General features: G+C 37.4%; 4 protein-coding genes across 4 annotated transcripts; all 4 read right to left on the bottom strand.

Moving 5' to 3' along the window:
* Positions 1-4,169: 4,169 nt before the first annotated feature.
* pvalb9 (parvalbumin 9) lies at positions 4,170-6,553 on the bottom strand. The gene is made up of 5 exons (XM_067369387.1): positions 6,379-6,553; positions 5,912-5,979; positions 5,648-5,780; positions 4,886-4,995; positions 4,170-4,377 (listed from the first exon to the last, which is right to left on the bottom strand). Exons 2-5 carry the CDS (start codon positions 5,970-5,972, stop codon positions 4,352-4,354), a joined length of 330 nt encoding a protein of 109 aa, XP_067225488.1. The 5' UTR covers positions 5,973-5,979; positions 6,379-6,553; the 3' UTR covers positions 4,170-4,351.
* Positions 6,554-10,714: 4,161 nt separating this feature from the next.
* Positions 10,715-12,400, bottom strand: LOC137007371 (parvalbumin alpha). Its single transcript, XM_067368759.1, has 5 exons — positions 12,312-12,400; positions 11,813-11,880; positions 11,299-11,431; positions 11,088-11,197; positions 10,715-10,981 (listed from the first exon to the last, which is right to left on the bottom strand). The coding sequence occupies exons 2-5, from the start codon at positions 11,871-11,873 to the stop codon at positions 10,956-10,958; spliced, it is 330 nt and encodes a 109-aa protein (XP_067224860.1). The 5' UTR covers positions 11,874-11,880; positions 12,312-12,400; the 3' UTR covers positions 10,715-10,955.
* A 2,397-nt stretch (positions 12,401-14,797) lies between these two features.
* Positions 14,798-16,598, bottom strand: pvalb2 (parvalbumin 2). The gene is made up of 5 exons (XM_067368733.1): positions 16,509-16,598; positions 15,954-16,024; positions 15,726-15,858; positions 15,483-15,592; positions 14,798-15,065 (listed from the first exon to the last, which is right to left on the bottom strand). The coding sequence occupies exons 2-5, from the start codon at positions 16,012-16,014 to the stop codon at positions 15,040-15,042; spliced, it is 330 nt and encodes a 109-aa protein (XP_067224834.1). The 5' UTR covers positions 16,015-16,024; positions 16,509-16,598; the 3' UTR covers positions 14,798-15,039.
* Positions 16,599-18,037: 1,439 nt separating this feature from the next.
* On the bottom strand, positions 18,038-19,595 carry LOC137007372 (parvalbumin, thymic-like). Its single transcript, XM_067368760.1, has 4 exons — positions 19,466-19,595; positions 19,179-19,311; positions 18,144-18,253; positions 18,038-18,066 (listed from the first exon to the last, which is right to left on the bottom strand). The coding sequence occupies exons 1-4, from the start codon at positions 19,524-19,526 to the stop codon at positions 18,038-18,040; spliced, it is 333 nt and encodes a 110-aa protein (XP_067224861.1). The 5' UTR covers positions 19,527-19,595.
* Positions 19,596-22,925: the final 3,330 nt, after the last annotated feature.

Raw genomic sequence — 22,925 nt, 5'->3', positions numbered from 1 at the left:
TTTAACACTATTTAGAGAGGGACCATATGTACTATGAGCAGAGTTGATTTAACTCTGGAGATTTTGCTGTGTATGTATCCTTTAATATCCTTTCTGTAAGTGGTCGTACAGGCAGGGTCAAAACAGGAACAGTAAGGAACAGGCAGAATCGTAGTCAGGGAACAGGCAGTAGATCGAGGCAGGCGGATATCATACACAGAACGGTATACCAGGCAAGGGTCAGGACAGGCAGCAATGGGTCAAGAAACAGGAACAGGCAACAACGGTAACAGAAAGGCAGACAAGATAGAAACGCTCGGAATTGAACACTGGGGAAACAATACTTCGCGGTGAGGTGGTGTGAGTGGAAGTCCTTTATAGTCCAGGTAACAAGCTGCAGCTGGGTGTGGTGATTAGTGAGGAGTGTGTGCATTATGTGGCGACAGGTGATTGGTGTAGAGTGAACATGTGACTGGCGAGGGGAATGATGGGAAATGGAGTCCGGAACTAGACAGGGGCAGACGGTGATCGTGACATAGCGCCCCCCTCCCGGAAGGCGCGTCCTCGCGCCGTAGAGGACACCAATAAGGGAGGGGGGGTGGGTGCATTGGAGATCTAATGGGGAACGGGAACGGATCTCCAGTGCAGATTCCAGGAGCTTGGGCAACCATGGAGGGTCAGGAGCCTCGGGCAGCCATGGCGGGTCAGGGGTGTTAGGAAGCCACGGCGGGTCCGGGACCTTGAGCAGCCTCGGCAGGTCAGGCGGCTTGGGCAGCCACGGCAGGTCAGATGACTTGGGCAGCCACGGCAGGTCAGGCGGTTTGGACGGCCACTGCGGAACAGAGTCCATAGTTGACCCCAGCGGGTCAGAGTCCATTAGTGGCCATAATAATTCAAAGGCCCATGCCAGCAGTGGTCGGGCAAGGTCCCCACCCACAAGCTCCCCACCCTCAGGTATACTGCCCCCCCCCCAAAAAAAGTTCTTGGGGATTTCCGCGGGGTCCGTCGCAGGTTCCTGGGCAAGGAGTTCGAGTGGAGCCGGCAGGGCCAGGCGTGTGGATGAAGCTGGCAGGGCAAGACACCTGAGTGGCGCTGGCAGCGCAAGGCGTTTGAGCGGCGCCGGCAGGGCTGGAAGCTTGGATGGCGCTGGCAGGGCTGGAAGCTTGGGTGGCGCTGGCAGAGCGAGGAGCTCCGTAGATGCCGGCAGGGCGAGGAGATCAGGTGGCGCCGGCAGGGCAAGGAGCACAGGTGGCGCCGGCAGGGCAAGGAGCACAGGTGGCGCCGGCAGGGCAAGGAGCACAGGTGGCGCCGGCAGGGCAAGGAGCACAGGTGGCGCCGGCAGGGCAAGGAGCACAGGTGGCGCCGGCAGGGCAAGGCGCTTGGGCGGCGCAGGAGAGACCACTGGAATGGTCTCCAGACCCACAGCGGTCTCTTGAAGGGCGTCTGTGTCTTGAGAAGAGGAGGACGCCTTCTTCCTCCTCCTCCTCCTCCTCTTCTGAGGATGAGGTGATGGTTCACTGGTTGGAGCGGATTCTGGAGCGGACTCAGTGGCTGGAACGCCCCCTGCATCCTTACGCACCGAGGGGGAGGCCATCTTGCCCGTGGGCACTGGCAAAGCAGCCATATTGTCCATAGCATCCAGGGCGCAGTCCGCAGTACTTTAGCAAAAGTTTTGCATGTTGGTTCAGTTTAGTAACACACCAGTCCAGTGGTTACATATGCTTGTAAATGGAAAGTTGGAAGTTAAACAATCCTAACATTGTTATATTTCAACATGTGACCGAGGTTTGTGTGATGTCTGTCAGTTATTAAGTAATGAATCACACGAGACTGAAGTAGCAAACTTCATCTATCTCGTTTGCTCTTCACTTCCATTTTCATTATACAACACTTCAAAATAGTAGTCAACAATGTACAATTCTTTTTACAATTCTTCAATTCTATAACTGCTGTATAAGCTCCGCCATTAGTCGTTTGTTAAATCTAACATATTGAGCCATGCTCACTGGGATTATTTCAGTGGATCTGATGCCATTAAGGCACATGTTTGCCTGGCTCATTTTGCTCTTTGGCTTCAGCGCAGAAAGGGGATAATCAGAAGCCAGGATTGATGCGCCATTTTCAATTCCATTGTTCTAATGGGCTAAGCCGTAACCTGAGCGGGATATCCTTGCCATTCAGTATTGAGAGGCCCTCTTCACTGAAACTTACACCTGCTCTCAATGTCTGTACCTTTTGTGCCTACTTAGTCTGCTTTACATTTGAACTCCCTTGTTTTAAGGCTTTGGTTACATCTAGGATTTAAAGGTTTATATTTTGCAGTGAGCTATTATGTATTTATTGATTAGAAAAAAAGAATAAAATGCACTGCTTGTAAATATAAACAACGGACCAAATATAATAACTAGATTAAAAGCTATACCAGATTCTATGCAATCTCCATACACACTGTTAGTTGAACCACATGTTTGAGAAGGACTGCAAGTTCTGTTCACAAATGATCGGAGATTAATTTATTCTGTAATTTATTCTAATAACATCATTTTTTAAAAACAATCTCCCATAGCCCTATACACTCTTTACAGCCATATAATTGTCATATAATTGCAAAATGTGTAAGATTAAACTTGATCTTTAGTTCACCGTTTGTAGGTTGTTAAAGTCCCCCTGTGGTGTTAATGTTGTTTATACATCTATGTGGTCTTTTTAATATGCTTTAAGACAAACCATGTGCAAATTCATAAGGCAACACCATTGCTGAGTATTTTGTCTTTAAAACTGCACTAATCTAGACAGTTTCATGAACGCGGTTTGAAATCGCTGGTGTTTCTGACGTCACAAACTATCTTGTAGCCAATCACTTCAACTTGCTGGCAGGCTTTAGCTATGCCTGCTCTGAAACAAGGGAGTCGTGTAACATTATCAACACATTATCAGCTGTTTGATGACATAGTCAAGCAAAAGGCTAATCATATTAATTACCGTTATGTGCCCGATGTAGGGCTACACGATTAATTGCAATTAAACCGCACACGATTTGGCAAAGGCTGGGGATTATTTTATGCGCAGCTTGTCAGAGCTGTACGGCTCTGTGATCAGTAGTAAATGCTTCTCCATCTGAAAGCCAGAGGGCGCTCTTTCCCGTGCCCTATGCCCTGTAGTAGAAGTCATCATACTAGCGCTGTAGCTGAATACACAGAAGATTGAAATGTTTTGACTGATTAAATATAACTAATAAACACACGACTGCCTTGTTCTGTGTAAGAAGCCACATTGTCTCACAGATTTATGCCCAACTGTCGTTATGAATTGAGTTTTGAGTAAAAATGTTATTAAATGTTGTCTTTTGTTGGACAAGATGTTAATAAATGCTTCTCATGTCTGGTAAGATGGGTTTTTTTTGGCATGTTGCTTTTTCAAATGCACATTATAAGTGACTCAAATACTCAAATGTGAGCTTTCACATAGATTGGAGCCATACTTAATTGACAAGCAGATAAAATCCATAATTTAGCATAAAAAAATAATCGCAGCCTTTGCGATTTCATAATCGAACTAAGCTAAATCGTTTAAGCGTGATTTGTGCAGCACTAGTCCCAATGTTGTAAAACGCGATGAGATTGTGCGGCATTTATTATATGTTGACCAAGTGGATCTCTGAGCTCATGCGAGTGATTGGGGGCGGGGCTAATTAGCATATTCATAGATCTGCATATACTAAATGAAGCAAAAGTGTAAGGTTACTTTAAGGCATTTAAATAAAAAAAAAAATCAAAGGAAAAAACATTTTGGTGATCAAAGATGAGTTTTAAGGGATAAAAGTCTATATAATTGAGCTCACTTTTTTTAGATGCACTGTGTACAAAAGTAAATGTGCATTTTCTTTGTTTTGTGCTTATGTAACACAGATGAATAAACTGTAGGTCAAAGCTTAACACCAGACAGTAGAAATAATGTCTTACAGAGTTAAAAGTTCATGCACAGTCACATGCAGATGGTTGTCTTGTATTGAAAAGTTAACTTGTATGTGAACAGAATCCACAAAAAAATCTCAAATCACGGAGTATATCTCAACTATATCTAATATATATATATATATATATATATATACTGAGATTATATCTAAGTATATCTCAAATTACAGATTTATATAAAACACAATAAACAAGATGCATCAGTTTAGTGACTTTATTTTATTTTCCCTGAACAGTTTTGTCATTGGTCATTTGGGGTGAACTGGACAACAAAACAGACACATGTATGCAAAAGTCAAGCACATTATGTACTGATTCTTATTTTGAAAAGAATCAAGTGTAAAAGTCAAATGAAAGATGAGGTTGCAGTGCTTATAGCTGAGGGCTCCAGTCATCTTTCAGGATAACACCATAGTCTGGAACTCTGTAGAGGAGGAGGAACATCAATTTATTTTGACAATAATATTATAATAGACTAATTTATGAACACTAATTAATGAATAAGGCTAAAACAAGAAGAACATTTTACTGTGAACTCTCTTTCTCAGTCATTTACATGCTGCTTTCAGACTTTGTAATGTCTCAGACCGTGCGTGACTGTTACTCAGGCTTGAAATAATAATTTGAGATGACCCTGATCTTTGATCCTCTTATGCAATGCAGTTGTAGATTTTTTTTCACTAGAGTTTCCATGATCTAAAACAGATATTCAATCTTAGCTCTTGGTGTCACAGTAATGATCAGAGAAATGACATAATAGAGATCAAGCAAAGGACATAATATAACAGAAACATCTACAATGTAAAATAAATACTCCCTTTTCCCATAAAAATCTGAAATCTTATTAACTGTGCATACACAATGGTAAACCATTTAGATGCATAAAACTGCAAAGAATCAATGAAAACAAAGAAACAATGAAAAAACAGTACCGTCTACTCCAATCCGGCCATCGCTATCATCATCTGCGGCTGTAAGGAGGCTTTTAATCTCCTTTTCTGTCAGGGTTCGTGCCCCCGGGAAAAATCGCTGGAGAAAGAACCTGATGCACACAAATCCATTGATGAGAAGAATGAAGTGCTGCATAGCGTTCGTCACTGAAGCTCTGCATTTTAACCCATTTCAGATCTTCTTCTATGCAGAACTCATCAATCAACTGATCAAATATGATCTCTTTCCCCAGTTCTGGCTAAAATGTGAGCTAAAAATGAAAGCTTCAAAGGACTGAATGTCATCTCTTCAGCCCTGAGTTCTAGCTCTGCTGATGTCATTACATAATGCAGATCACTTAAAGCAGGGACAGAAAAAACATAATGACAGCATCTCCATGGATTACATTTGAAAAGGACTTAGTTTAAATGGAACTCTGGTATTATCAGGTAAGACATGAACATTTAATGTAAAGCTTAAATGAAAGTAATTCTCTTTAAGCTCCGGATTTCATGCATGTCTATTGCGAGCATAGTATTTTAGCATTAGAAGCGCTTTCTCTGATCACCCTGAACAACTAGGCAGCATATTGAAATCATAAAACCATTAGGAATTGTGCTTCGAGTAACATGAAAGTACATCAACATAGTCTATGGCTTTGTATATGTACATTTTGTGGAGTTTAGAGCACTAGCAAACGTTGAAATCATATCACATTATTTGTGATGTGTTACATGAATTCAGTACCAGCCAAAATGACATACTTGAGCTCAGCCTCCTCAATAAATCCACTGTTATCCTCATCTATGATACGGAAGACATCCTTCACCTCTTGGGGACTTTTCTGGCTCAAGCCACAAAGTTGGAAGAACTTTTTATAACAAAAGGAGTCTGGAGCTGTTGGAGAAAAGCATATGTGATCATCTCAACATGAGATAGAATTACAATTTATTTTATTATTATTGTTATTATTATTATTTATTAGGATTATTACATTATTCAGTACATTTGGTTTCTCTTTGTTATACCTTGGCAGTCTTTGACAGCATTTTCAATGGCTTCAGCTGAGAGGATGGAAGTAAGTGACATATTCAAACTGTTGGAGGAAAAGAAAAATCTCTTTTTTAGATTTTATACTCTTTATGAATCTATTATTTATATATTTGAACAGTTTGTGAACACACACACACACACACACATTTGAAGTAGATTTAAATTAATTCAATTATTCAAAATGGACAGAAATAAGAGCCTTATATAAAAGGCAAATAATTTGTAACATTTTAAAATCATTCACTTTCTAAAATGTTATTTTGTCTACATGCTCATTCTAGTCTACTATCTATTTGCTGAAAAAGATCACTTTAAAATTTAAAATTTAAATTAAATCAGTAAAAATCCAAACCACCCCAAGGATAGCCAGGACTAACGCTTATAAACATATGATCAGTTTATATATGTTTATATTGATGGTAAGCGGAAAGCAGCATCTGACCTGTGAAGAGTTCTCCTCGCGCTGATCCAGAGTAGAGGTAAGGCTGTGTGATGGCGCCTCACATCCACTGACAACTTATATATATGTATATGCTAATGGGACGGACAATGAGAGATGCTTGGGTTACCTGTCCGTGTATCAAATTCGTGTTGCACAGCTCGACTTGAATTTCTTGCCTAACTAATTATCCTTTACTATTTAAATGAGCCTCAGACCGAATGCACACACCTGCACTTCGCCCTAATAGTGCGTTCTTGGAAAGAAACGCTCCGCGCGCGCCCGTGTTTGTGTGTGTGTGTGTGTGTGTGTCACTTTTATCACAAGCCTGCCTGTTGTTTCTCTGAATGTATCAGTAAACAACAATTAGGCCTACTTTAAGAATGAAACCACTTTTGTTAGACTTAAAACAAACATTAAACGTCTCATTCTCATTGGACACCCAAACAAACAAACAAATAAATAAAAAATGATATACATAGTGTTCTATATTTATACTGGACAAATTTATATATAAAGCAATTAAAATATGTGTAACCAACTATTTTACCAATAAAATGTTTTTTAGACATTTTTATAAACACATTTCTAATGTCTCATTCTCATTGGACACACACACACACACAAACAAACAAATAATATGTATATTTATTTGTAAATACATAATGTATATACATTTAAGCTTATTATTGTTTTATATTTATACTGGACCTAAACTATATAGACATTAAATATGTTTAAACAATGACTTTACCAATAAAATGTTTTCCCCCCACATTTGTTGTTTGTTAGACATTGTAAACACATTTACAACATGTCATTCTTGCTGGTTAAACAAACAACAAACAAACACATTTATGCATGCTATTGTTATATATTTATGTTGGATCTAATATATAAAGAATATATATATATATATATATACACACACACACACACACACACACACATTTTGCTGTGCTTTAGACATTTTTGTAATCAATTTTATGTCTCACTATACATTTACATACATAAATAAGATGTATATTTTTATTTATATTGGACATTTGTGGTACCCTTATTATGATATTAACACATAACCTTGTTAAAGTGATGTACAGTTCCATAAATAATATTAAATAAAAATAAAGACATCATTATTCTTTTTTCAATTAAGTGTCTTCATTTTTTATTACTTTGTCATTTTTAAACTTTATAGCGAATTCATGGTACACATTTTACATGCATTGCCTGGGATTCAAACCCATGACTTTGGTGTTGCTAGCACTACTGGTTGAGTGCAGGAACACCTGTTATAGTTAGTCCTGTTATACTGTAAAAACTAATTACTGAACACTGGATATTTGTATAAATGATCAGCATTACATTGTTAAACTGTTAAATCTGTTACTTTTTTAACGGATAGCTATATATCACAACACATTTTACAATTGTCATATTTAACTTGAGATGCGATTTATTAACACTTAACTGCATTTTTCAACAGAATGTTTTAACATCTTAAAATGTACATGATGCATAAAATCTTCTTATCAAAATGGAAAAGGTCACCCTTTTGTGGAATGACCCATCTGCACAGGCATTGCTTATGAACTGTTTGACCTCTGCTGTGTGAATTACCTTTGATCTGTTTCACAAGATGTAGTTAACATCATCACCTATTTTGCACTCCGTACCAGTTAATCAATAACAATACTGTAAGATACAGTATTTGATGCTGATGTTTTGCTGTTTCACAATTATGCATGCTCACTCAGATTCTTATGCCTGATTTATTGCCAGGTTCGTTTGACAACTTAAATACAGCTTTAAATTTAATGAGATTCACTTTGTCTTAGCTTTAAATGAGTAGTCAGGAGTCCAATCCACTTACACTGAGACTAATCATCTACTCATGCAACTTGACACTTTTCTCTTACTTTGTCACGATATCTGACAGAGTAATGATTGATCTTACAGACAAAGAATGTTCTGCATCGTTTGCTGTTCAGGAAAGTTAGTTAGAATTCAAAGTAAATATGTACAGCAAAGATAATGGACAACCTGCTGAAACTTATTATGTGAGAAACTAAATAATACTCAATGTCCATAAAAAAAGCATATATCAAAATCCATATTTTTATATATTTTAATATAATGCATCAAATAAAAAGGTGTTTCTTGCTTAAAGATGTTTGATGATAATTATGCAGACATGTAGTAATCTGTAGGAAAGTGATGAAGAAATGGCATTACCGATTGCCTTTGGCCTGTCATTGAAAGGGGAAGACAAGACATCGGAGCCACCCAGCCAACAAACCAATACACTCTAATGTACTGAACTGACTGGTAGTGTTACGGCATAGCGATCTATCCATTTACATTCTCTAATTTGTTGGTACAGTACAGCCAACATGTCTTCTGCTGTGTTTTGTTGAGTCTGTAGTTGACATTAATGAGAAATTAAAAATAAAACAAAAGAAAAATGTTAAAAAAAATTCTAAATAAACTCTTTAGTACAATTTTTGCAAAAAAAAAAAAAAAAAAAAGGTTTATACAGCAGAGATGCTGCTAGAATGTGTGGCATATAAAATGTGGCACCAGACACCACCTAATGGCAGCCACATTGTACTTCAAGATACATATGATACCTCAGTTCAGTTCATACTGTGCATATGCTTTTTAAAGTCACCATGAAATCAAAATGGACAATTCTTATTTTTTATGGAATGGAATATAGCAGTATTTATAATAAATTATTTATCTGTGCTCAACTTTAATCAAAATCACTTCCCCTCTTCTCTTCTCTTCTCTTCTCTTCTCTTCTCTTCTCTTCTCTTCTCTTGTCTTCTCTTGTCTTCTCTTCTCTTCTCTTCTCTTCTCTTCTCTTCTCTTCTCTTCTCTTCTCTTCTCTTCTCTTCTCTTCTCAAGGGTGGGTCAACCTGTCACTCACATGAGATCACAGAAATAGCAAACCACAATGATCCAACGATCCAATCAATTCACGATGGACAAAATCAAGCCCCGCCCTACATTTTTTCTTGTTTGAGAAGCTGTTTCACTCAGATATACATTATGTCACAATAAGTAAAAAAAATAAAAGCAACTTTGAAATCTTCTAAAATGTACTAAACCTTTCTATTCTATAGTATTTACAAAGCCATCTTTTAGGGCCAATTGACCCTTCGCAAAGGACCCTGTTGCTTTGTCGACAAGCCATGGCGCTGTCACGGCACACAGAGTGAAAAATACATCACGGAGCAAAGAGGACACTGACAACACGTCGACAGACAAGACAGAGCAGGTTACTTATGATATTAAACAAAGTCCCAGCTTTCAAACTGTGTAATTTTTTAAAGAAATTTGAACAATAAAAACCGTTTTGTGGCTCTTTAATGTGTCAGATTGCTGTAGCGCCTCAGCTCAAGAGGCTCGTGAACCAATCATCTCTTCTTACTATTTAATTTATAGCATCAAATAAACATGAATGAAGGGAGAAGGAAAGAAGGAAAGAGAAGGAAAGTTGTTTTAAAACCGGAAAGACATCAATACACACCATTTTTCAAGTTCAAGTAGAGGTTAATCTTCTAACTCCTGACTGCTTTGTCGTACAAATTGGCGGATTCGGCGTTATGATTGGTTAGATCACCTGTCAATCAAACTCCAGGCGAAGGGCCAATTCACACCACACAGACAAACGCCAACAAACAAGTTGGCAGTTGGATTTAGAATTCATTTTCACACTGCCCCAACAGACACCAACAAACACTGATTGAACATGGTCAGTCAGGTGAAAACAAACTAGCTCCAACAGATGGCAACAAGGGTAACACTGATCCGACAAAACCCACAAAAATGTGTTGTTGCTGTTTGTCTGTGTGGTGTGAATCGGCCTTAATTAGTCTTCCTGATCCTCACAAAGCCACTGCAAATGTGCCCATCTTACAGAAAGTAGCTAAAGCTATAATGGTGAATAGAGTGCTGCAGAGATGACGTCAAAACACAGTGGTTCCCTCAAGATTTTCCTAAGGGTTTTTATAATGGGATTCAATTCATGAGTGAAATCAGGTCTGTGGTAAACTTGAACATTTGACGATAATTAAATATTTTGTTCTACAACATAAACTACATACAACTACACAAAATGCAAATTTTGAAGTTGTTATGTTTATTTTTAAAAACATATGTTTCCAATAAGTAACTTGATAAGAACTTTTGGGGTGTCAGTGTGTGTAGTTACATTGTAGAGCAAAACGTTGAAGTATCCTCAAGTTGTGGGTTATGTAAACACATAGGAAAATCTTTGAAGTCTCTGTTGTAATATAGCTATTCACACAATAAAAAGACAAAGACTCAAAAATGAAAAATAGTATTTATTTTCTCATTGTCCTTTCCCAAAAACGGGATCAAAGATTTTACAGAAACCACCATTCATATCTACAATGCGAAAGACCGTGTGGCATTGACAGTCATTGTGAACGAAGTGCAGCATGGGAGTGGACAGTCAGAATTGTGTATAAAAATCAGCCACCGAGATAAAAAAAGTGGAGATCTCAGGCTACGATACTGGTTGTCAGCAAAAGTTGTTGGTCAGGTGCCATTTATGCCTTGACCAAGGCGGCGAACTCTGTAAAATTAAGGAATTAAGGAGAAACAATGAATCAGAAGACACTGTAGAGCGGCTGGAATTATATGTAAGCAATTATGGATTTATAAAGAAGCAAATTCCTCACCATCAACTCCAATCTTGCCATCACCATCAGAGTCTCCGGCTTTCAAGAAAACCTTTGTCTCTGCATCAGTGAGTGCCCTGGCACCAGCAGAGAAGTTCTGCAGGAACAGTCTGAAGAGCACAAGCAAACAATCAACCCCAAGAACTGTTCCAGGGTTTGAAAAAGTAATAAGTGATTTAAGACTTACTTAAAAAAGTGATTTTTGACTTACTTGAGCTCATCCTCCTCAATGAAGCCGCTCTTGTCCTGGTCAATGACAGCAAAGGCCTTCTTGATGTCATCAGGACTCTTGGCGGACAGGCCAACCTTGGCGAAGAAGTCCTTGTAGTTGAAGGAGTCAGCAGCTGGAAAGTAATTTCATCAGGTTTTTAACATGATGGTGGACATAAATGGTTAGAAGGACTAAGAAGAACATTTGATTTAAGGGCCTTGAATCATCATTTAGTCATCATTTACTCACCCTCATGTTGTTCCAAATCCACACAACTTTCTTCCGTGGAGCACAGAAGGAGATGTTAGGCAGAATGACAGTCTCAGTCACCACTCACTTTCAATGCTTCTTTGTCCATACATGAAAGTGAATAGTGACTGAGACTGTCAGTCCCTAACATTCTGCTTTTTGTTCCACCCAAAAAAGAAAGTCAAGTGGGTTTGGAACGACATGAAATTGATGTTCTCGCTTTAGGTTGTAGGTCAATGGGACGGTCCAGAAACATGCAGGTTACCTTGGCAGGCCTGCAGGGCTGCAGTGATGTCAGCCTCATTCAGAATTCCAGCGAATGCCATGATTAGCCTAAAAAATGGCAGAGGGGTTCATTTTAAATGGAGATATATACATTAATTTGAAGTTATACATAAATATATAGCTTAAACATGTCATTTCAGCTTTATAATACTCCAGACACACAGATCATCAGAATTGATTTGCTTCCATATGCTTGGTAAATAATCAACGGCAGTCATATTAATTGCATATGTCTTTAACAACAGAGTGTGTTATGATAAATCCCACCCAGTTCTGGCGTAATCAAACCGCTTAATAAAGAGCGACATCCAAACACGTCCAAACTCCAAGACACAAATTATTCCCACTCCAGGTGGCCAAGATTTAATACGTCAAACCATCCTCTCCGGATCAGCCCGAAGTCGTACGGCCGTTGTTGCTCGAAGTTTTTCTTCCTTCGTAGCAAGAGCTCGTGTAGTTTCATCTGTGAAGACACTCACCTCTGGTTGTCTTTAGGGTTTAGGGTTGGATTCGCAAGGATGAAATTGGCTACTGCAGTGAGCACCAACTCTGTGGCTTCCACCTTATATACCACTACTCAACCGAAATATAAGGCATAATGTAATGGACACCGCATGGGAGGAGGTTGGTTGAAAAACTCGTCCAGTAGTCAGGCTATTCTATTTATATGAGGATGCTTATGTATAAGTCCTTAATATCGCGCCGGCTAATAATATACGATGCTGATATGGATGAAAGCCCTCTGTAGTATGAATCTGACGATGAGCGGCAAGCGTTAAGGTCATATTGCCTGAGAGAAACTAAGTACGCTGTGGCGTACAGTAGCCTAACTGAGGCAAATCATCTCACACGCTTCGGAGTCTCAAGAGGAGCGCATGAATCACAAACGAACCCATAATACTGACTTTTCAGTCGATAGCCTACTGTGTGCTTTGGAAATGTAAGGTAAATGCAAACTCATAGATGAGAGAGCTTTTAAAGTGTGTTTGTGTGACACGAACATATAGCCAGTGATTTCAGCTTTCGGTTCTCGCTTCTTTCTTTTGCATCTATCCTAAGGATGTGTGCTTCTCTTGCCAGCGTCACGTTTGATTTTAAAGTCATAAAATAGACAGCTAATTGACTTAATCAGGCTTATGATAAAAATGTGTCTAAAACTTGGACGTTGTTTAGGGAGAGGCTTTTATTTGCTTCTATTTAGCAGTTTACTGAAAATTAGGCTATATTATATTTAATCTATGCAAAAACAGTTAGCCTATAGGCTGTGTTCTACAATAAAGATGATTATGGCTCTCTTTTTTGCTGTTGTGTGTGATAATGAGATTTTTATTGACAGTTTTGACAGTTAATGACATAAGCCTTGGGTTACTTATCCCAAGTCTAAATCATTTCAAAGCCAAGTCACATTTAGACAATACAAAGCAGCTATAGGCCTACATGAAAATAACATCAAAAAAAATTTACATCAATTATAAACATCTTCCATTTCAGCGGTAAAGCCGCTCTACAGAAGACATTATTGAGCTCCAATGTTGTAAAGTTAGTGTCATAATTCAGCTCAATTCAGTTAAAATCTTGTTTGTCAGTGCAGTTAAATTGATGACATTACTGAATATTAATTGTCTTTTTAATAACATCTCTAATTTAAAACTCCCATTTAAATATGATGATAAGTATGTGCATTGGAAACAGTGATTCTTTGTTCTAATTACATTTCAAATTGTGTGCATAAATAGACTACGTATAGAATTTAAAATGTTCAAAAAAACTTTTTGAAACATGATTTTTTCTTCTTTTTTTTTTAAATGAAAACCCACTTTCAGCACTCCTTAACGTTATCATTAAGTAAATAAAGAGACGAAATAAACGCTAGTTTAAAAATAGCTAATGTGTCATTTAAAAGAGTTATTAAAAGATTTGGTCCAACTTTATATTAAGTGGCCTTAACTACTACTTACATTTGAATTAATCATTTGATACAATGCACGTATTGTGTACATACATGTTTTTACATTGTACTTTTGTTTTAAAAACACCTGCATGTAATTACATCTGTAATTAGTTTCTGTAATTAAATTTATAATTACACTGTTGACCCATCCCTTAACCCTTACCCCTACCCTTATACCTACCCATACCACCAAAGCTTTCCCTAGCCTTATCCGTATCCTGCCTCAATAGTTTTACAATTCAATATGAACCCAATTAGTACATTGTACTTATTTTTTTGGTGTAAGTACATAGTAGTTAAGGCCACTTAATAAAGTGGGACCAAAGATTTTTATGAAATATTAGTAACACTCCTATGTACACCGTATTTTGAATTCAGAATTATTATTTACTATGAGTTATATAAGATCTGATGTGCATAATGATTAGACTAGAGAATAAGCTTTCTTCTTCTTTTTTTCTCTTTTTTCTTTGGCAAAGAGAGGCAAAGATTTTAATTGAATCCTATGAATATAGGAATACTTTAGTTAGTATAACAAGTACACAGAACTGTGGTGTTAAAAGTACACTCAAGTAAAGAAAGTGAGCTTCTCCTTTGCTTCAGTCATGTTGTGTGTGATACCTTCATCTGAGTATAAAATGTCATGCTCAATCAGTCACTGAGATCTTTTAGTGAAAGTGATGCCTGCACAAGGCTCATTAGTCCTGTTGATCATCAGGACATTAAGTGAGCATGTGTACAAATCCTCATGGTGAACTGTGTTAGACAGGAGTCACTCTAAGCCATTGCCTGTTTACATTCAAAAACTGCTTATACCTCTGTCATTTTAAATATATGCCTATAGGCCTACTCATTCACACAGCTTGCTAAAGTGTTAATGCCTGTGCTTCTTATACATGATTCGGTTGTGCTAATGCACCACTGTTCATATCTAGACACTCTTATAGCAGTTTGAACACTTGAAATAAAACAATAGGATTTTTTCACTCAGAGTAAGATATTGAGTCAAGAATATTGTTTTTAAATCGAATGTGTTTTTATTTCCTTAAAGTGCAAAAGAGGTTGTAAGTTTGCACACAGAAGGTTTTTTACAGAACAATACAATGCAATGAAACAACATTAATAATAAATAGCTTTTCAAGACATTGAGCGTTGCGTTCTTTGCAAAGAGGAGTTTGCAGGGCATTCATAAATAAATATAAAAAAGATGATAGGTAAGCAGAGTTCTGGTTCCAAAGACAAGGGTCCATGAATGCTTAGGCCTTTACAAGCAAAGCAAACTCTGTGGAAAGAAAGTGATAAAAAAAACAATTACAGTCTGAAACTGATCATTTTAACATCTCATTCATATAAGTAAGAGCAGCTAAAAGTTTAGAGGTATAACCTTCGGTCTTGACTAACATCATCCAAAAATGTATACTAGCCTTCATATATGAAGTTAGAACTACATAATTATTGATGTGCTTTCATGAAGTTTTACTGCAGGTCTATTATTGGTTAGTCACATAAAACTATAAATGTAGCAACAAAAGCAAGAGCTATAAATGTAAGATGGAAAATCAGTTTTCTAGGGTTTATCAAGAAAGCATTTCAAGAGTTTTTAAGCTTGATTGCATCACCAGAATCATGAACTGCCAATGTTTTGACACTTCAGTACTATAAAGTCATAAAAACAAATTATGAATATGAGGTTAAGTACCATCAACTCCGATTTTGCCGTCACCATCGCTGTCACCAGCTGAGAGGAAGGCCTTGGTCTCAGCATCAGTCAATGCCCTGGCGCTAGCAGAGAAGGTCTGCAGGAACAGTCTGGGAACATTGAGGAGAATGTAAATGAGAAAACTGCTAAATGTTCCATAAGTGAGAGAATAAACATTCTGTAATAGGCATGTATTATAATACTATTAGCTTAAGAACTAGTTCAAGTCTATTGCTTTCATACTTCAGCTCATCCTCCTCAATGAAGCCACTCTTGTCCTGGTCGATGACGTAGAAGGCCTTCTTGATGTCCTCGGGAGACTTTGCGGTCAGGCCGACCTTAGCGAAGAAGCTCTTGTAGTTGAAGGAGTCGGCAGCTGGAATTGCACAGAAAATACATTAAAAATCAACAAATGAATCAACAGTCTATTGTTTTTCTGTGGAGAGTTAACCTATAGCAGATGTGTCTTACCAGCGCATTCCTTAAGGGCTGCAGCCACATCATCGTCCTTGAGAATTCCTGCAAATGCCATTTTGATTTATCTGGAAATAAGACCCACATAAGATGATGATACATTAAGATGCTTAAACCTTTTGACATTCAATTTGGAAAAAACTGGAACATTTAGTCTAAACCCCTTTAATAACTCCTTGCAAAGCAGACATGAAGCTGATCCACCAAACACAAATTAACTGTCAACTCTCCCATTACAGTTAAACTTGTTCCTACAGTCAAAATATGATCTCTGTGAGACAATGCCAGCCTAACGAAAAACCGAATCATTAAAAAAAAAAAAATAATAAAAAAAAAATGGATCATTGCAAGCTCATCCAACATCTCAGAAAGTAGCAGGTCCTTGGTTTGGATAAGTGAAGAGATTGGTGTATTATCGCGTTATCAGTCCTGCTGCAAGTCCGTTTACATCCTTATTTTGTTCCTCCATTTTTCGTTATCATATTCCATGGTGATTAGAGAAATTCACCGAGCCCTGGTGTATGATCCTCATGGTCTATCCGGTAAACTCACCTTTGCGCTGCGCTGGCAACTGTTCCACAGATGTGTGACGACTACCCAAAGCACCCATGGGTCCGGCTTTTATACTTTTGTATCTGGGGTTGTAACGGACACCATTTGCTTAGGTTGGGTAAAGTTTCGAAAAAATGTGTCCACTAGTCATATAGCCCTATTTTTATCCTTTCAAAAGTGGATGCTCTGAGTCCTTATGGGAAAAATAGGAGGGACATCCTGGCGCGCATCAGTGTGTGCATGAAACTGTGCGTAATGTCATTTAATTTCTCATTTTTAAATCGTTTTTCGTATTTTGCCCGTTTTCAGCCTTGTCCAATCATAGTTTGGAATCAACAGAAAATCCCTGTAGAAGGAAGCACATAAGATTATTCTGGATAAAATGAAATTCCCATTTTGCAGTCTATTTATTTATTTAATTATTTATTTATTTATAAAGTTCCTATATCCATATGATTAAATTATTTATTCTTTTATATGTGTTGTTGTCATTAGGTTTCCATAACAGTTTTTTTATTATTATTATTATTACTTTAATTCCATTAATATTCCTTTCAGATATTTTGTACCATTTTTTTTTTTTAATGTTGTTTTTTTTCTTTGGGAAGAGAGAGGGGGGTGAGAACCCATTTACAGCCTCTGTACTATATATATTCTACATGCAAGATGATGCTAAGCAGATTCTGGGACAGCTGGGGGCTTGGACAGGAGCGTTTCAGATTACAAGCAAATACGATGAAACACTTAAGATTTTGTTTCTGAAGTAGGTTACACAAATAAATATTTGTATTCAACACTGATAACCAATGCACAAAATGATGAAAAAGAAGTGTATTTTACATATCATTGTGATTTTATTGTGTTCACATGTTTACTCAACAGCTATTTAAGTTTGGATGATAATATTATAATTAAAGTTAATGTTTGTCACCAGCATGCATAATCATGCATAATGCTGAATAATTCACTTTATAGGCAACATATATTCAAGATGGCATGGTGGCTTTTCGCCTCACAGCAAGAAGGTCTCAGGTTCAAGGTTATCAGAGTTTGTTATCCCTGTGTCAGGGAGTGTTTCCTCCAGGTGCTCTGGATTCCCCCTACACAGTCCAAATACATGCAAGTTAGGTGGAATGGACATGCCAAATTGGCTGTAGGTGTGAATGCGTGTGCGCGAGTCCCAAACCATGTAATGAGAAGGGTTGGGGAAGACCTGGCAACCTACTCCAGAAAAAACATTGCCAAGAAAATTCATGGACAGTCTCTCGGGTTTGGCCATAGAATCACCAAGAGTCGGATATGACTGAAGTGGTAATAGATGGATATTCAGGATGACTTATTTGCAACAATGATTATGCAAGAAATATTGTTTGAACATGTTTATTTTGTATTATGCTTTCTAAGCTCAAACAAGAACATTACAGTAAAACATACAAGACAGAGCACAATCCTTCACAATTCAAAACTACTGACAAGATCCCAGTGGCAAAACTCAGCTTTTTTCTTTGTTTGACAGTCCCAGCATGGTCTCAGGAAGCGTTAACAAGGGCTGAAAATTCTACAGGAAATAAGGAAATGTAGATTAATCTCTTACATTTATACATATTTATAAAGTATTTGAGGATATATACCAACCTTCCCATCCAATCTTCCCATCCCCATCCATGTCTCCAGCCATGAGGAATGCCTTGGTTTCAGCTGCTGTAAGAGCACGAGCCCCTTTTGAGAAGTTTTGTAGAAACAACCTGGAAAATGAGTTACAATACAATAAGTAATCACATGGAGAGTATTCGTTTGAAATGTCTGTGTAATTAAGGAATAAAAAGGTCATGTTGATACTGATACACAAACAACTGCCACCATTTTGCATATCAGTTATCGCTGGTATTGAAAATGAATTAACAATTGACTGTTTCGATTCAAATCAACTCAATTTCAATAAAATAGTTTATTTGATGTGTAATGTGCTGAATGACTAAATATTATCTATAACATACACTGTAAAACCCAATAAGTTCCGAATACTCAAAACATTTAAGTAAACTAACTAATTTTTTAAAAGTTGGTAGAACTTAAAATTTTTGTGACAAGTGGGGCGGGGCTGAGAGCCATGGAAGCGGATCAAGGCCAGTGTGGTGCACAGGTGTCTCTCACTAACAATCCCGTCACCAGCATCCCTTTCCCAACTCATCATAATGTTAATTACATACAGTTAATTTACATAAACATCACATTCAGATCTTGGTTAAATGTTACATAGCAAATAACACATGCTATTATAACTATCAGAGAGACTGTCATTACATACTTGCATATATGTAATCAAACAACATGTGGTCTTAAATGTTTTGCAGCTCATCCTCAACCTAACCACAGGCTCTACTCTACAAAACTAACATAACAGAACCCCTCTGAATAACACAACATCAACTCAATCATATTAAGTTCAGCTTACTACAATGAAATTTTGAGTTCATGCAACTTTTTTTTCTATTAAGTACAATGAACTTTCATTATTATTTGAGTGAAACAAACTCATTTCATTTAATTAATTTCACTGTTCGGTTTTACAGTGTATCACAGGATTGTGCACTAATATCATCTCTAATTTAACAGTTTTCAGTAGCTCTAGCTGCCATATAAACTTATGAAAAAAGTAAATTACTCAACTGTAACTCATCCTGTTCGATGAAACCACTCTTGTCCTGGTCCAACATTTTAAAGATCTTCTCTATCTCACGTGGAGACTTCTTTGACAAACCTACTGTGGCGAAAAATGTCCTTGGGCTGAAAGAATCCTTTGCTGTGGAAGTCAAATAAAAAAAGGCTGAACATCAGTGCAAATTCTGACAAAATTCAGACTAAAAAACAAACAACATTTCAATAAGAAAACACCAATATTCAATTCAAACTAATTCACAGAGGTGAATCTCAATTATGGTTCTTTCATACACTACCTTTACATGCATTAATGGCAGTTGAAATATCAGTGGCAGCCAAGACATCTGTGATAGCCATTTCCCAACGGATCTGAGGAAATTGTACATCCAACAGTGTCTTCACTGATTATAACAGCAAAGCTTGGGAGTCTGAACGCCACAATATGTAATGTCAAAAACCACCAGTGTTTGTATGTCATCTGCAGCTGGGTCCTTTACACAAGCCATTGTAATAGTTACATGAGTAAAGCACCTCACAATCCACAGAATTAAACAAACACACAAAAAACTCATGATTTACATTAGACGTGATGTGTCGCTAAATATCAGCAGGTTACATTTGGTTTGTTCACTTAAAGTGAATATCTTTGTAAACATCCTGTTATTGCTTCCCTGTCATTATTGGACGTCTGCCTACACAATATGATTTAAAGGTAGCAACCATGAAATAGATTCAGTGGAGAATTTTGCAGAGAAATGTGTTTATTTTCCACACAGATCAAAGGCCGATGTCTCCATCACGGTGTTGAAACACAATAAAATGAAGACCAGCTGTTTTCACGTGTTTACGTGACTCTATACCGATAGCTTTGTCTTTGTGCACGTGCTGATCTACAGTGTGCTGATGTGACGTCAGCTTCACTTCCTCCACAGGCTCTTTTCCTGAGGATGGAGTGTGTGCTGCCAACCAGGGGCCAAAGCAATGACAAAAACATCCTTCCAGCCCACTACCTGCCCTTGTGGCCTTGTCCCGTTCCATACTACCTCTTGTTTGCAGGAAGGCCATGTTTCCTGAGTGACAGGGATTTGAGGGAGATCGGGGCTGGACTTTTCATATTCTCAATAACACCTTTTTCTTTGTCCTTGCTTATACGTTACATCAGGTGCATTAAGAGCGTTTGGAGCCATATCGTATTATAAACAATTTTTAAAGGGACAGAGGAAAGATTTGACCTGGTGAGTGAAGGTGATTTAGAATAAAATATTATTTGGCGTAATATTGATTTAAATCTGTACAATTTAACGAATTAGTAGGAAATATTCAATTTTTTGCTTCTCTTTGAGTCTTTATTGTTTTAAGAACAGCGTTAATGACTTTGTAAAATGTATGTTTAATGACAAGTTGATTGTTTTATAGTGTGAATTGTGTGCTACTGTTAGGGGACAAACCAACTTAATGGTGTTTGTTCATTATTGATGAGTGTTGAATGTATATGGCAGCCCTTTTTAGTAACTGAACATGTTAAGCTCAGAAAAAATGTGTCTTTAAGGGTACAAGAGCTTGTCACTGAATGACGGTACTCAAAAAGCGATGACTTTGTACCTACCCATAAAAAATGTACATAACCTTAGTAGTAATATGTATCCTTAAAGTACTAGTATTAAACATTTTGGGGTAAATAAGGTACAAATATGTCAAATTGAGGGTACTGCTTCAGTGACAAGCTGTTGCACCCCTAAAAGTACAATTTTTGCACATTTTTATGAGAGTCTAGGTAGTTGATGCTTTGGGAAAATACTTGATATGATGTTTTAAATGACATTTAACATCCTGTGATTTAAAACAGCAATTTATTTTATAATTATTTTGCATGCATTTTATATTTTATGAGCTTTTATGGAATATTTGTACTTTTAAAAATTTATTTGTCAGACTGATTTAAAAAGGCAAAATGATGATGGATGCATACTGTTCTTTTAAAGGGATAGTTCACCAAAAAAAAAGAAAAAGAAAATTCTGTTATCAAAATAAGGTCAAACAATTTTGGAAAGACATGAAGGTGAGTAAATGATGACAATTTTCATTTTTGTGAGAAATAACATTACAAGTTTCAAGGTTTCATTTGTTATTAATGAACAATACTTCTACAGTGTTTAATATGTTAAAGGGTTAGTTCACCCAAAAACCTTAAAGTTATGAAAGGACGAGAATACTTTTTGTGCACCAAAAAAATAAAAAATAAATAACGACTTTATTCAACAATATCTAATGATGGGCGATTTCAAAACACTGCTTCATGAAGCTTCGAAGCTTTACGAATCTTTTGTTTCGATTCAGTGGTTTGGAGTGTGTATCAAACTGCCAAATTTACGCCCCCCAGTGGTGAACCAATTGAAATTTTTGAAACACTTATGACCTAACAAAGACTCATTTACTGAAATCACGTGACGTTGGCAGTTTGATACACGCTCCAAACCACTGATTCGAAACACAAGATTCGTAAAGCTTCAAAGCTGGTAAGGTTGAACCACTGTAGTCACATTAAAGGAACACTCCACTTTTTTTGAAAATAGGCTCATTTTCCAACTCCCCTAGAGTTAAACAGTTGAGTTTTACTGTTTTCGAATCCATTCAGCCGATCTCCGGGTCTGGCGGTACCACTTTTAGCATAGCTTAGCATAATTCATTGAACCTGATTAGACCGTTAGCATCTCACTCAAAAACGACCAAAGAGTTTCGATATTTTTCCTATTTAAAACTTGACTCTTCTGTAATTACTTTGTGTACTAAGACCGACGGAAAATGATTTTTTTTTCTAGGCCGATATGGCTTGAAACTATACTCTCATTCTGGCGTAATAATCAAAGAACTTTGCTGCCGTATCATGGGTGCAGCAGGCGCAATGATATTACGCAGCAGCTGTGACCCCCCTGCTTGCACAGGGAACGTGCCTTGCAACTATGGAGACATTTGTGAGAGGCGCTGCGTAATATCATTGCACCTGCTGCACCCATGATACGGCAGCAAAGTTCTTTGATTATTACGCCGGAATGAGAGTATAGTTCCTAGCCATATCAGCCTAGAAAATTGCAACTTTTCATTTTCTGTCGGTCTTACTACACGATTTAACTACAAAAGTGTCAAGTTTTAAATAGGAAAAATATCGAAACTCTTTGGTCATTTTTGAGCGAGATGCTAACGGTCTAATCAGATTCAATGAACTATGCTAAGCTATGCTAAAAGTGGTACCGCCAGACCCGGAGATCGGCTGAATGGATTCGAAAACGGTAAAACTCAACTGTTTAACTCTATAAATGAGCCTATTTTAAAAAAAAGTGGCGTGTTCCTTTAACCGTTTTAAATATGTCTTTAATACCTTTCTGGGCATCTGAAAGTGTTAATTGGAGTGGCAATGGAGGCCTCACTGAGCCATAGGATTTGATCAAAAATATCTTAATTTGTGTTCCAAAGATGAACGAAGGTTTTATGGGTGTGGAACGACATGAGGGTGAGTAAATAATAATAGAATTTTCATTTTTGGGTGAACTAACCCTATAAGATCAAAAGTAATATATGTTAATGTATAGTGAAGTAATATGAACATTTTTAATAACTAAGATTAACAAAGGTTAATAAATGCTGTAAGAATATATTGCACATTGTTAGATCATGTTAACAAATGTTACCAATATCCCTCAGAATCTTGAAATATACACTTCATGCATCAATTACCCATGCATGCATTCATTCATTCAT

Source organism: Chanodichthys erythropterus, chromosome 19, assembly GCF_024489055.1.
Source record: "Chanodichthys erythropterus isolate Z2021 chromosome 19, ASM2448905v1, whole genome shotgun sequence".
In the NCBI taxonomy this organism is placed as follows: domain Eukaryota; kingdom Metazoa; phylum Chordata; class Actinopteri; order Cypriniformes; family Xenocyprididae; genus Chanodichthys; species Chanodichthys erythropterus.
Note: the sequence above shows the minus strand (reverse complement) of the source record. Positions and strands in the feature narration are given on the sequence as shown.

What these genes read in the sequence shown, in the direction of transcription:
- pvalb9 (XM_067369387.1), bottom strand. Translation starts at nt 5,972, where the DNA reads ATGTCACTTACTTCCATCCTCTCAGCTGAAGCCATTGAAAATGCTGTC. An exon ending in TGCTGTCAAAGACTGCCAAG is followed by an intron (nt 5,781 to 5,911) that starts GTATAACAAAGA and finishes TTTCTCCAACAG; the next exon opens with CTCCAGACTCCTTTTGTTAT. An exon ending in ATTGAGGAGGCTGAGCTCAA is followed by an intron (nt 4,996 to 5,647) that starts GTATGTCATTTT and finishes TGTGTGCATCAG; the next exon opens with GTTCTTTCTCCAGCGATTTT.
- LOC137007371 (XM_067368759.1), bottom strand. Translation starts at nt 11,873, where the DNA reads ATGGCATTCGCTGGAATTCTGAATGAGGCTGACATCACTGCAGCCCTG. An exon ending in AGCCCTGCAGGCCTGCCAAG is followed by an intron (nt 11,432 to 11,812) that starts GTAACCTGCATG and finishes ATTACTTTCCAG; the next exon opens with CTGCTGACTCCTTCAACTAC. An exon ending in TGGCAAGATTGGAGTTGATG is followed by an intron (nt 10,982 to 11,087) that starts GTGAGGAATTTG and finishes TTAATTTTACAG; the next exon opens with AGTTCGCCGCCTTGGTCAAG.
- pvalb2 (XM_067368733.1), bottom strand. Translation starts at nt 16,014, where the DNA reads ATGGCATTTGCAGGAATTCTCAAGGACGATGATGTGGCTGCAGCCCTT. An exon ending in AGCCCTTAAGGAATGCGCTG is followed by an intron (nt 15,859 to 15,953) that starts GTAAGACACATC and finishes GTGCAATTCCAG; the next exon opens with CTGCCGACTCCTTCAACTAC. An exon ending in CGGCAAAATCGGAGTTGATG is followed by an intron (nt 15,066 to 15,482) that starts GTACTTAACCTC and finishes TTCTTTCCACAG; the next exon opens with AGTTTGCTTTGCTTGTAAAG.
- LOC137007372 (XM_067368760.1), bottom strand. Translation starts at nt 19,526, where the DNA reads ATGGCTATCACAGATGTCTTGGCTGCCACTGATATTTCAACTGCCATT. An exon ending in TGCCATTAATGCATGTAAAG is followed by an intron (nt 19,312 to 19,465) that starts GTAGTGTATGAA and finishes TGACTTCCACAG; the next exon opens with CAAAGGATTCTTTCAGCCCA. An exon ending in ATCGAACAGGATGAGTTACA is followed by an intron (nt 18,254 to 19,178) that starts GTTGAGTAATTT and finishes CTCATTTTCCAG; the next exon opens with GTTGTTTCTACAAAACTTCT.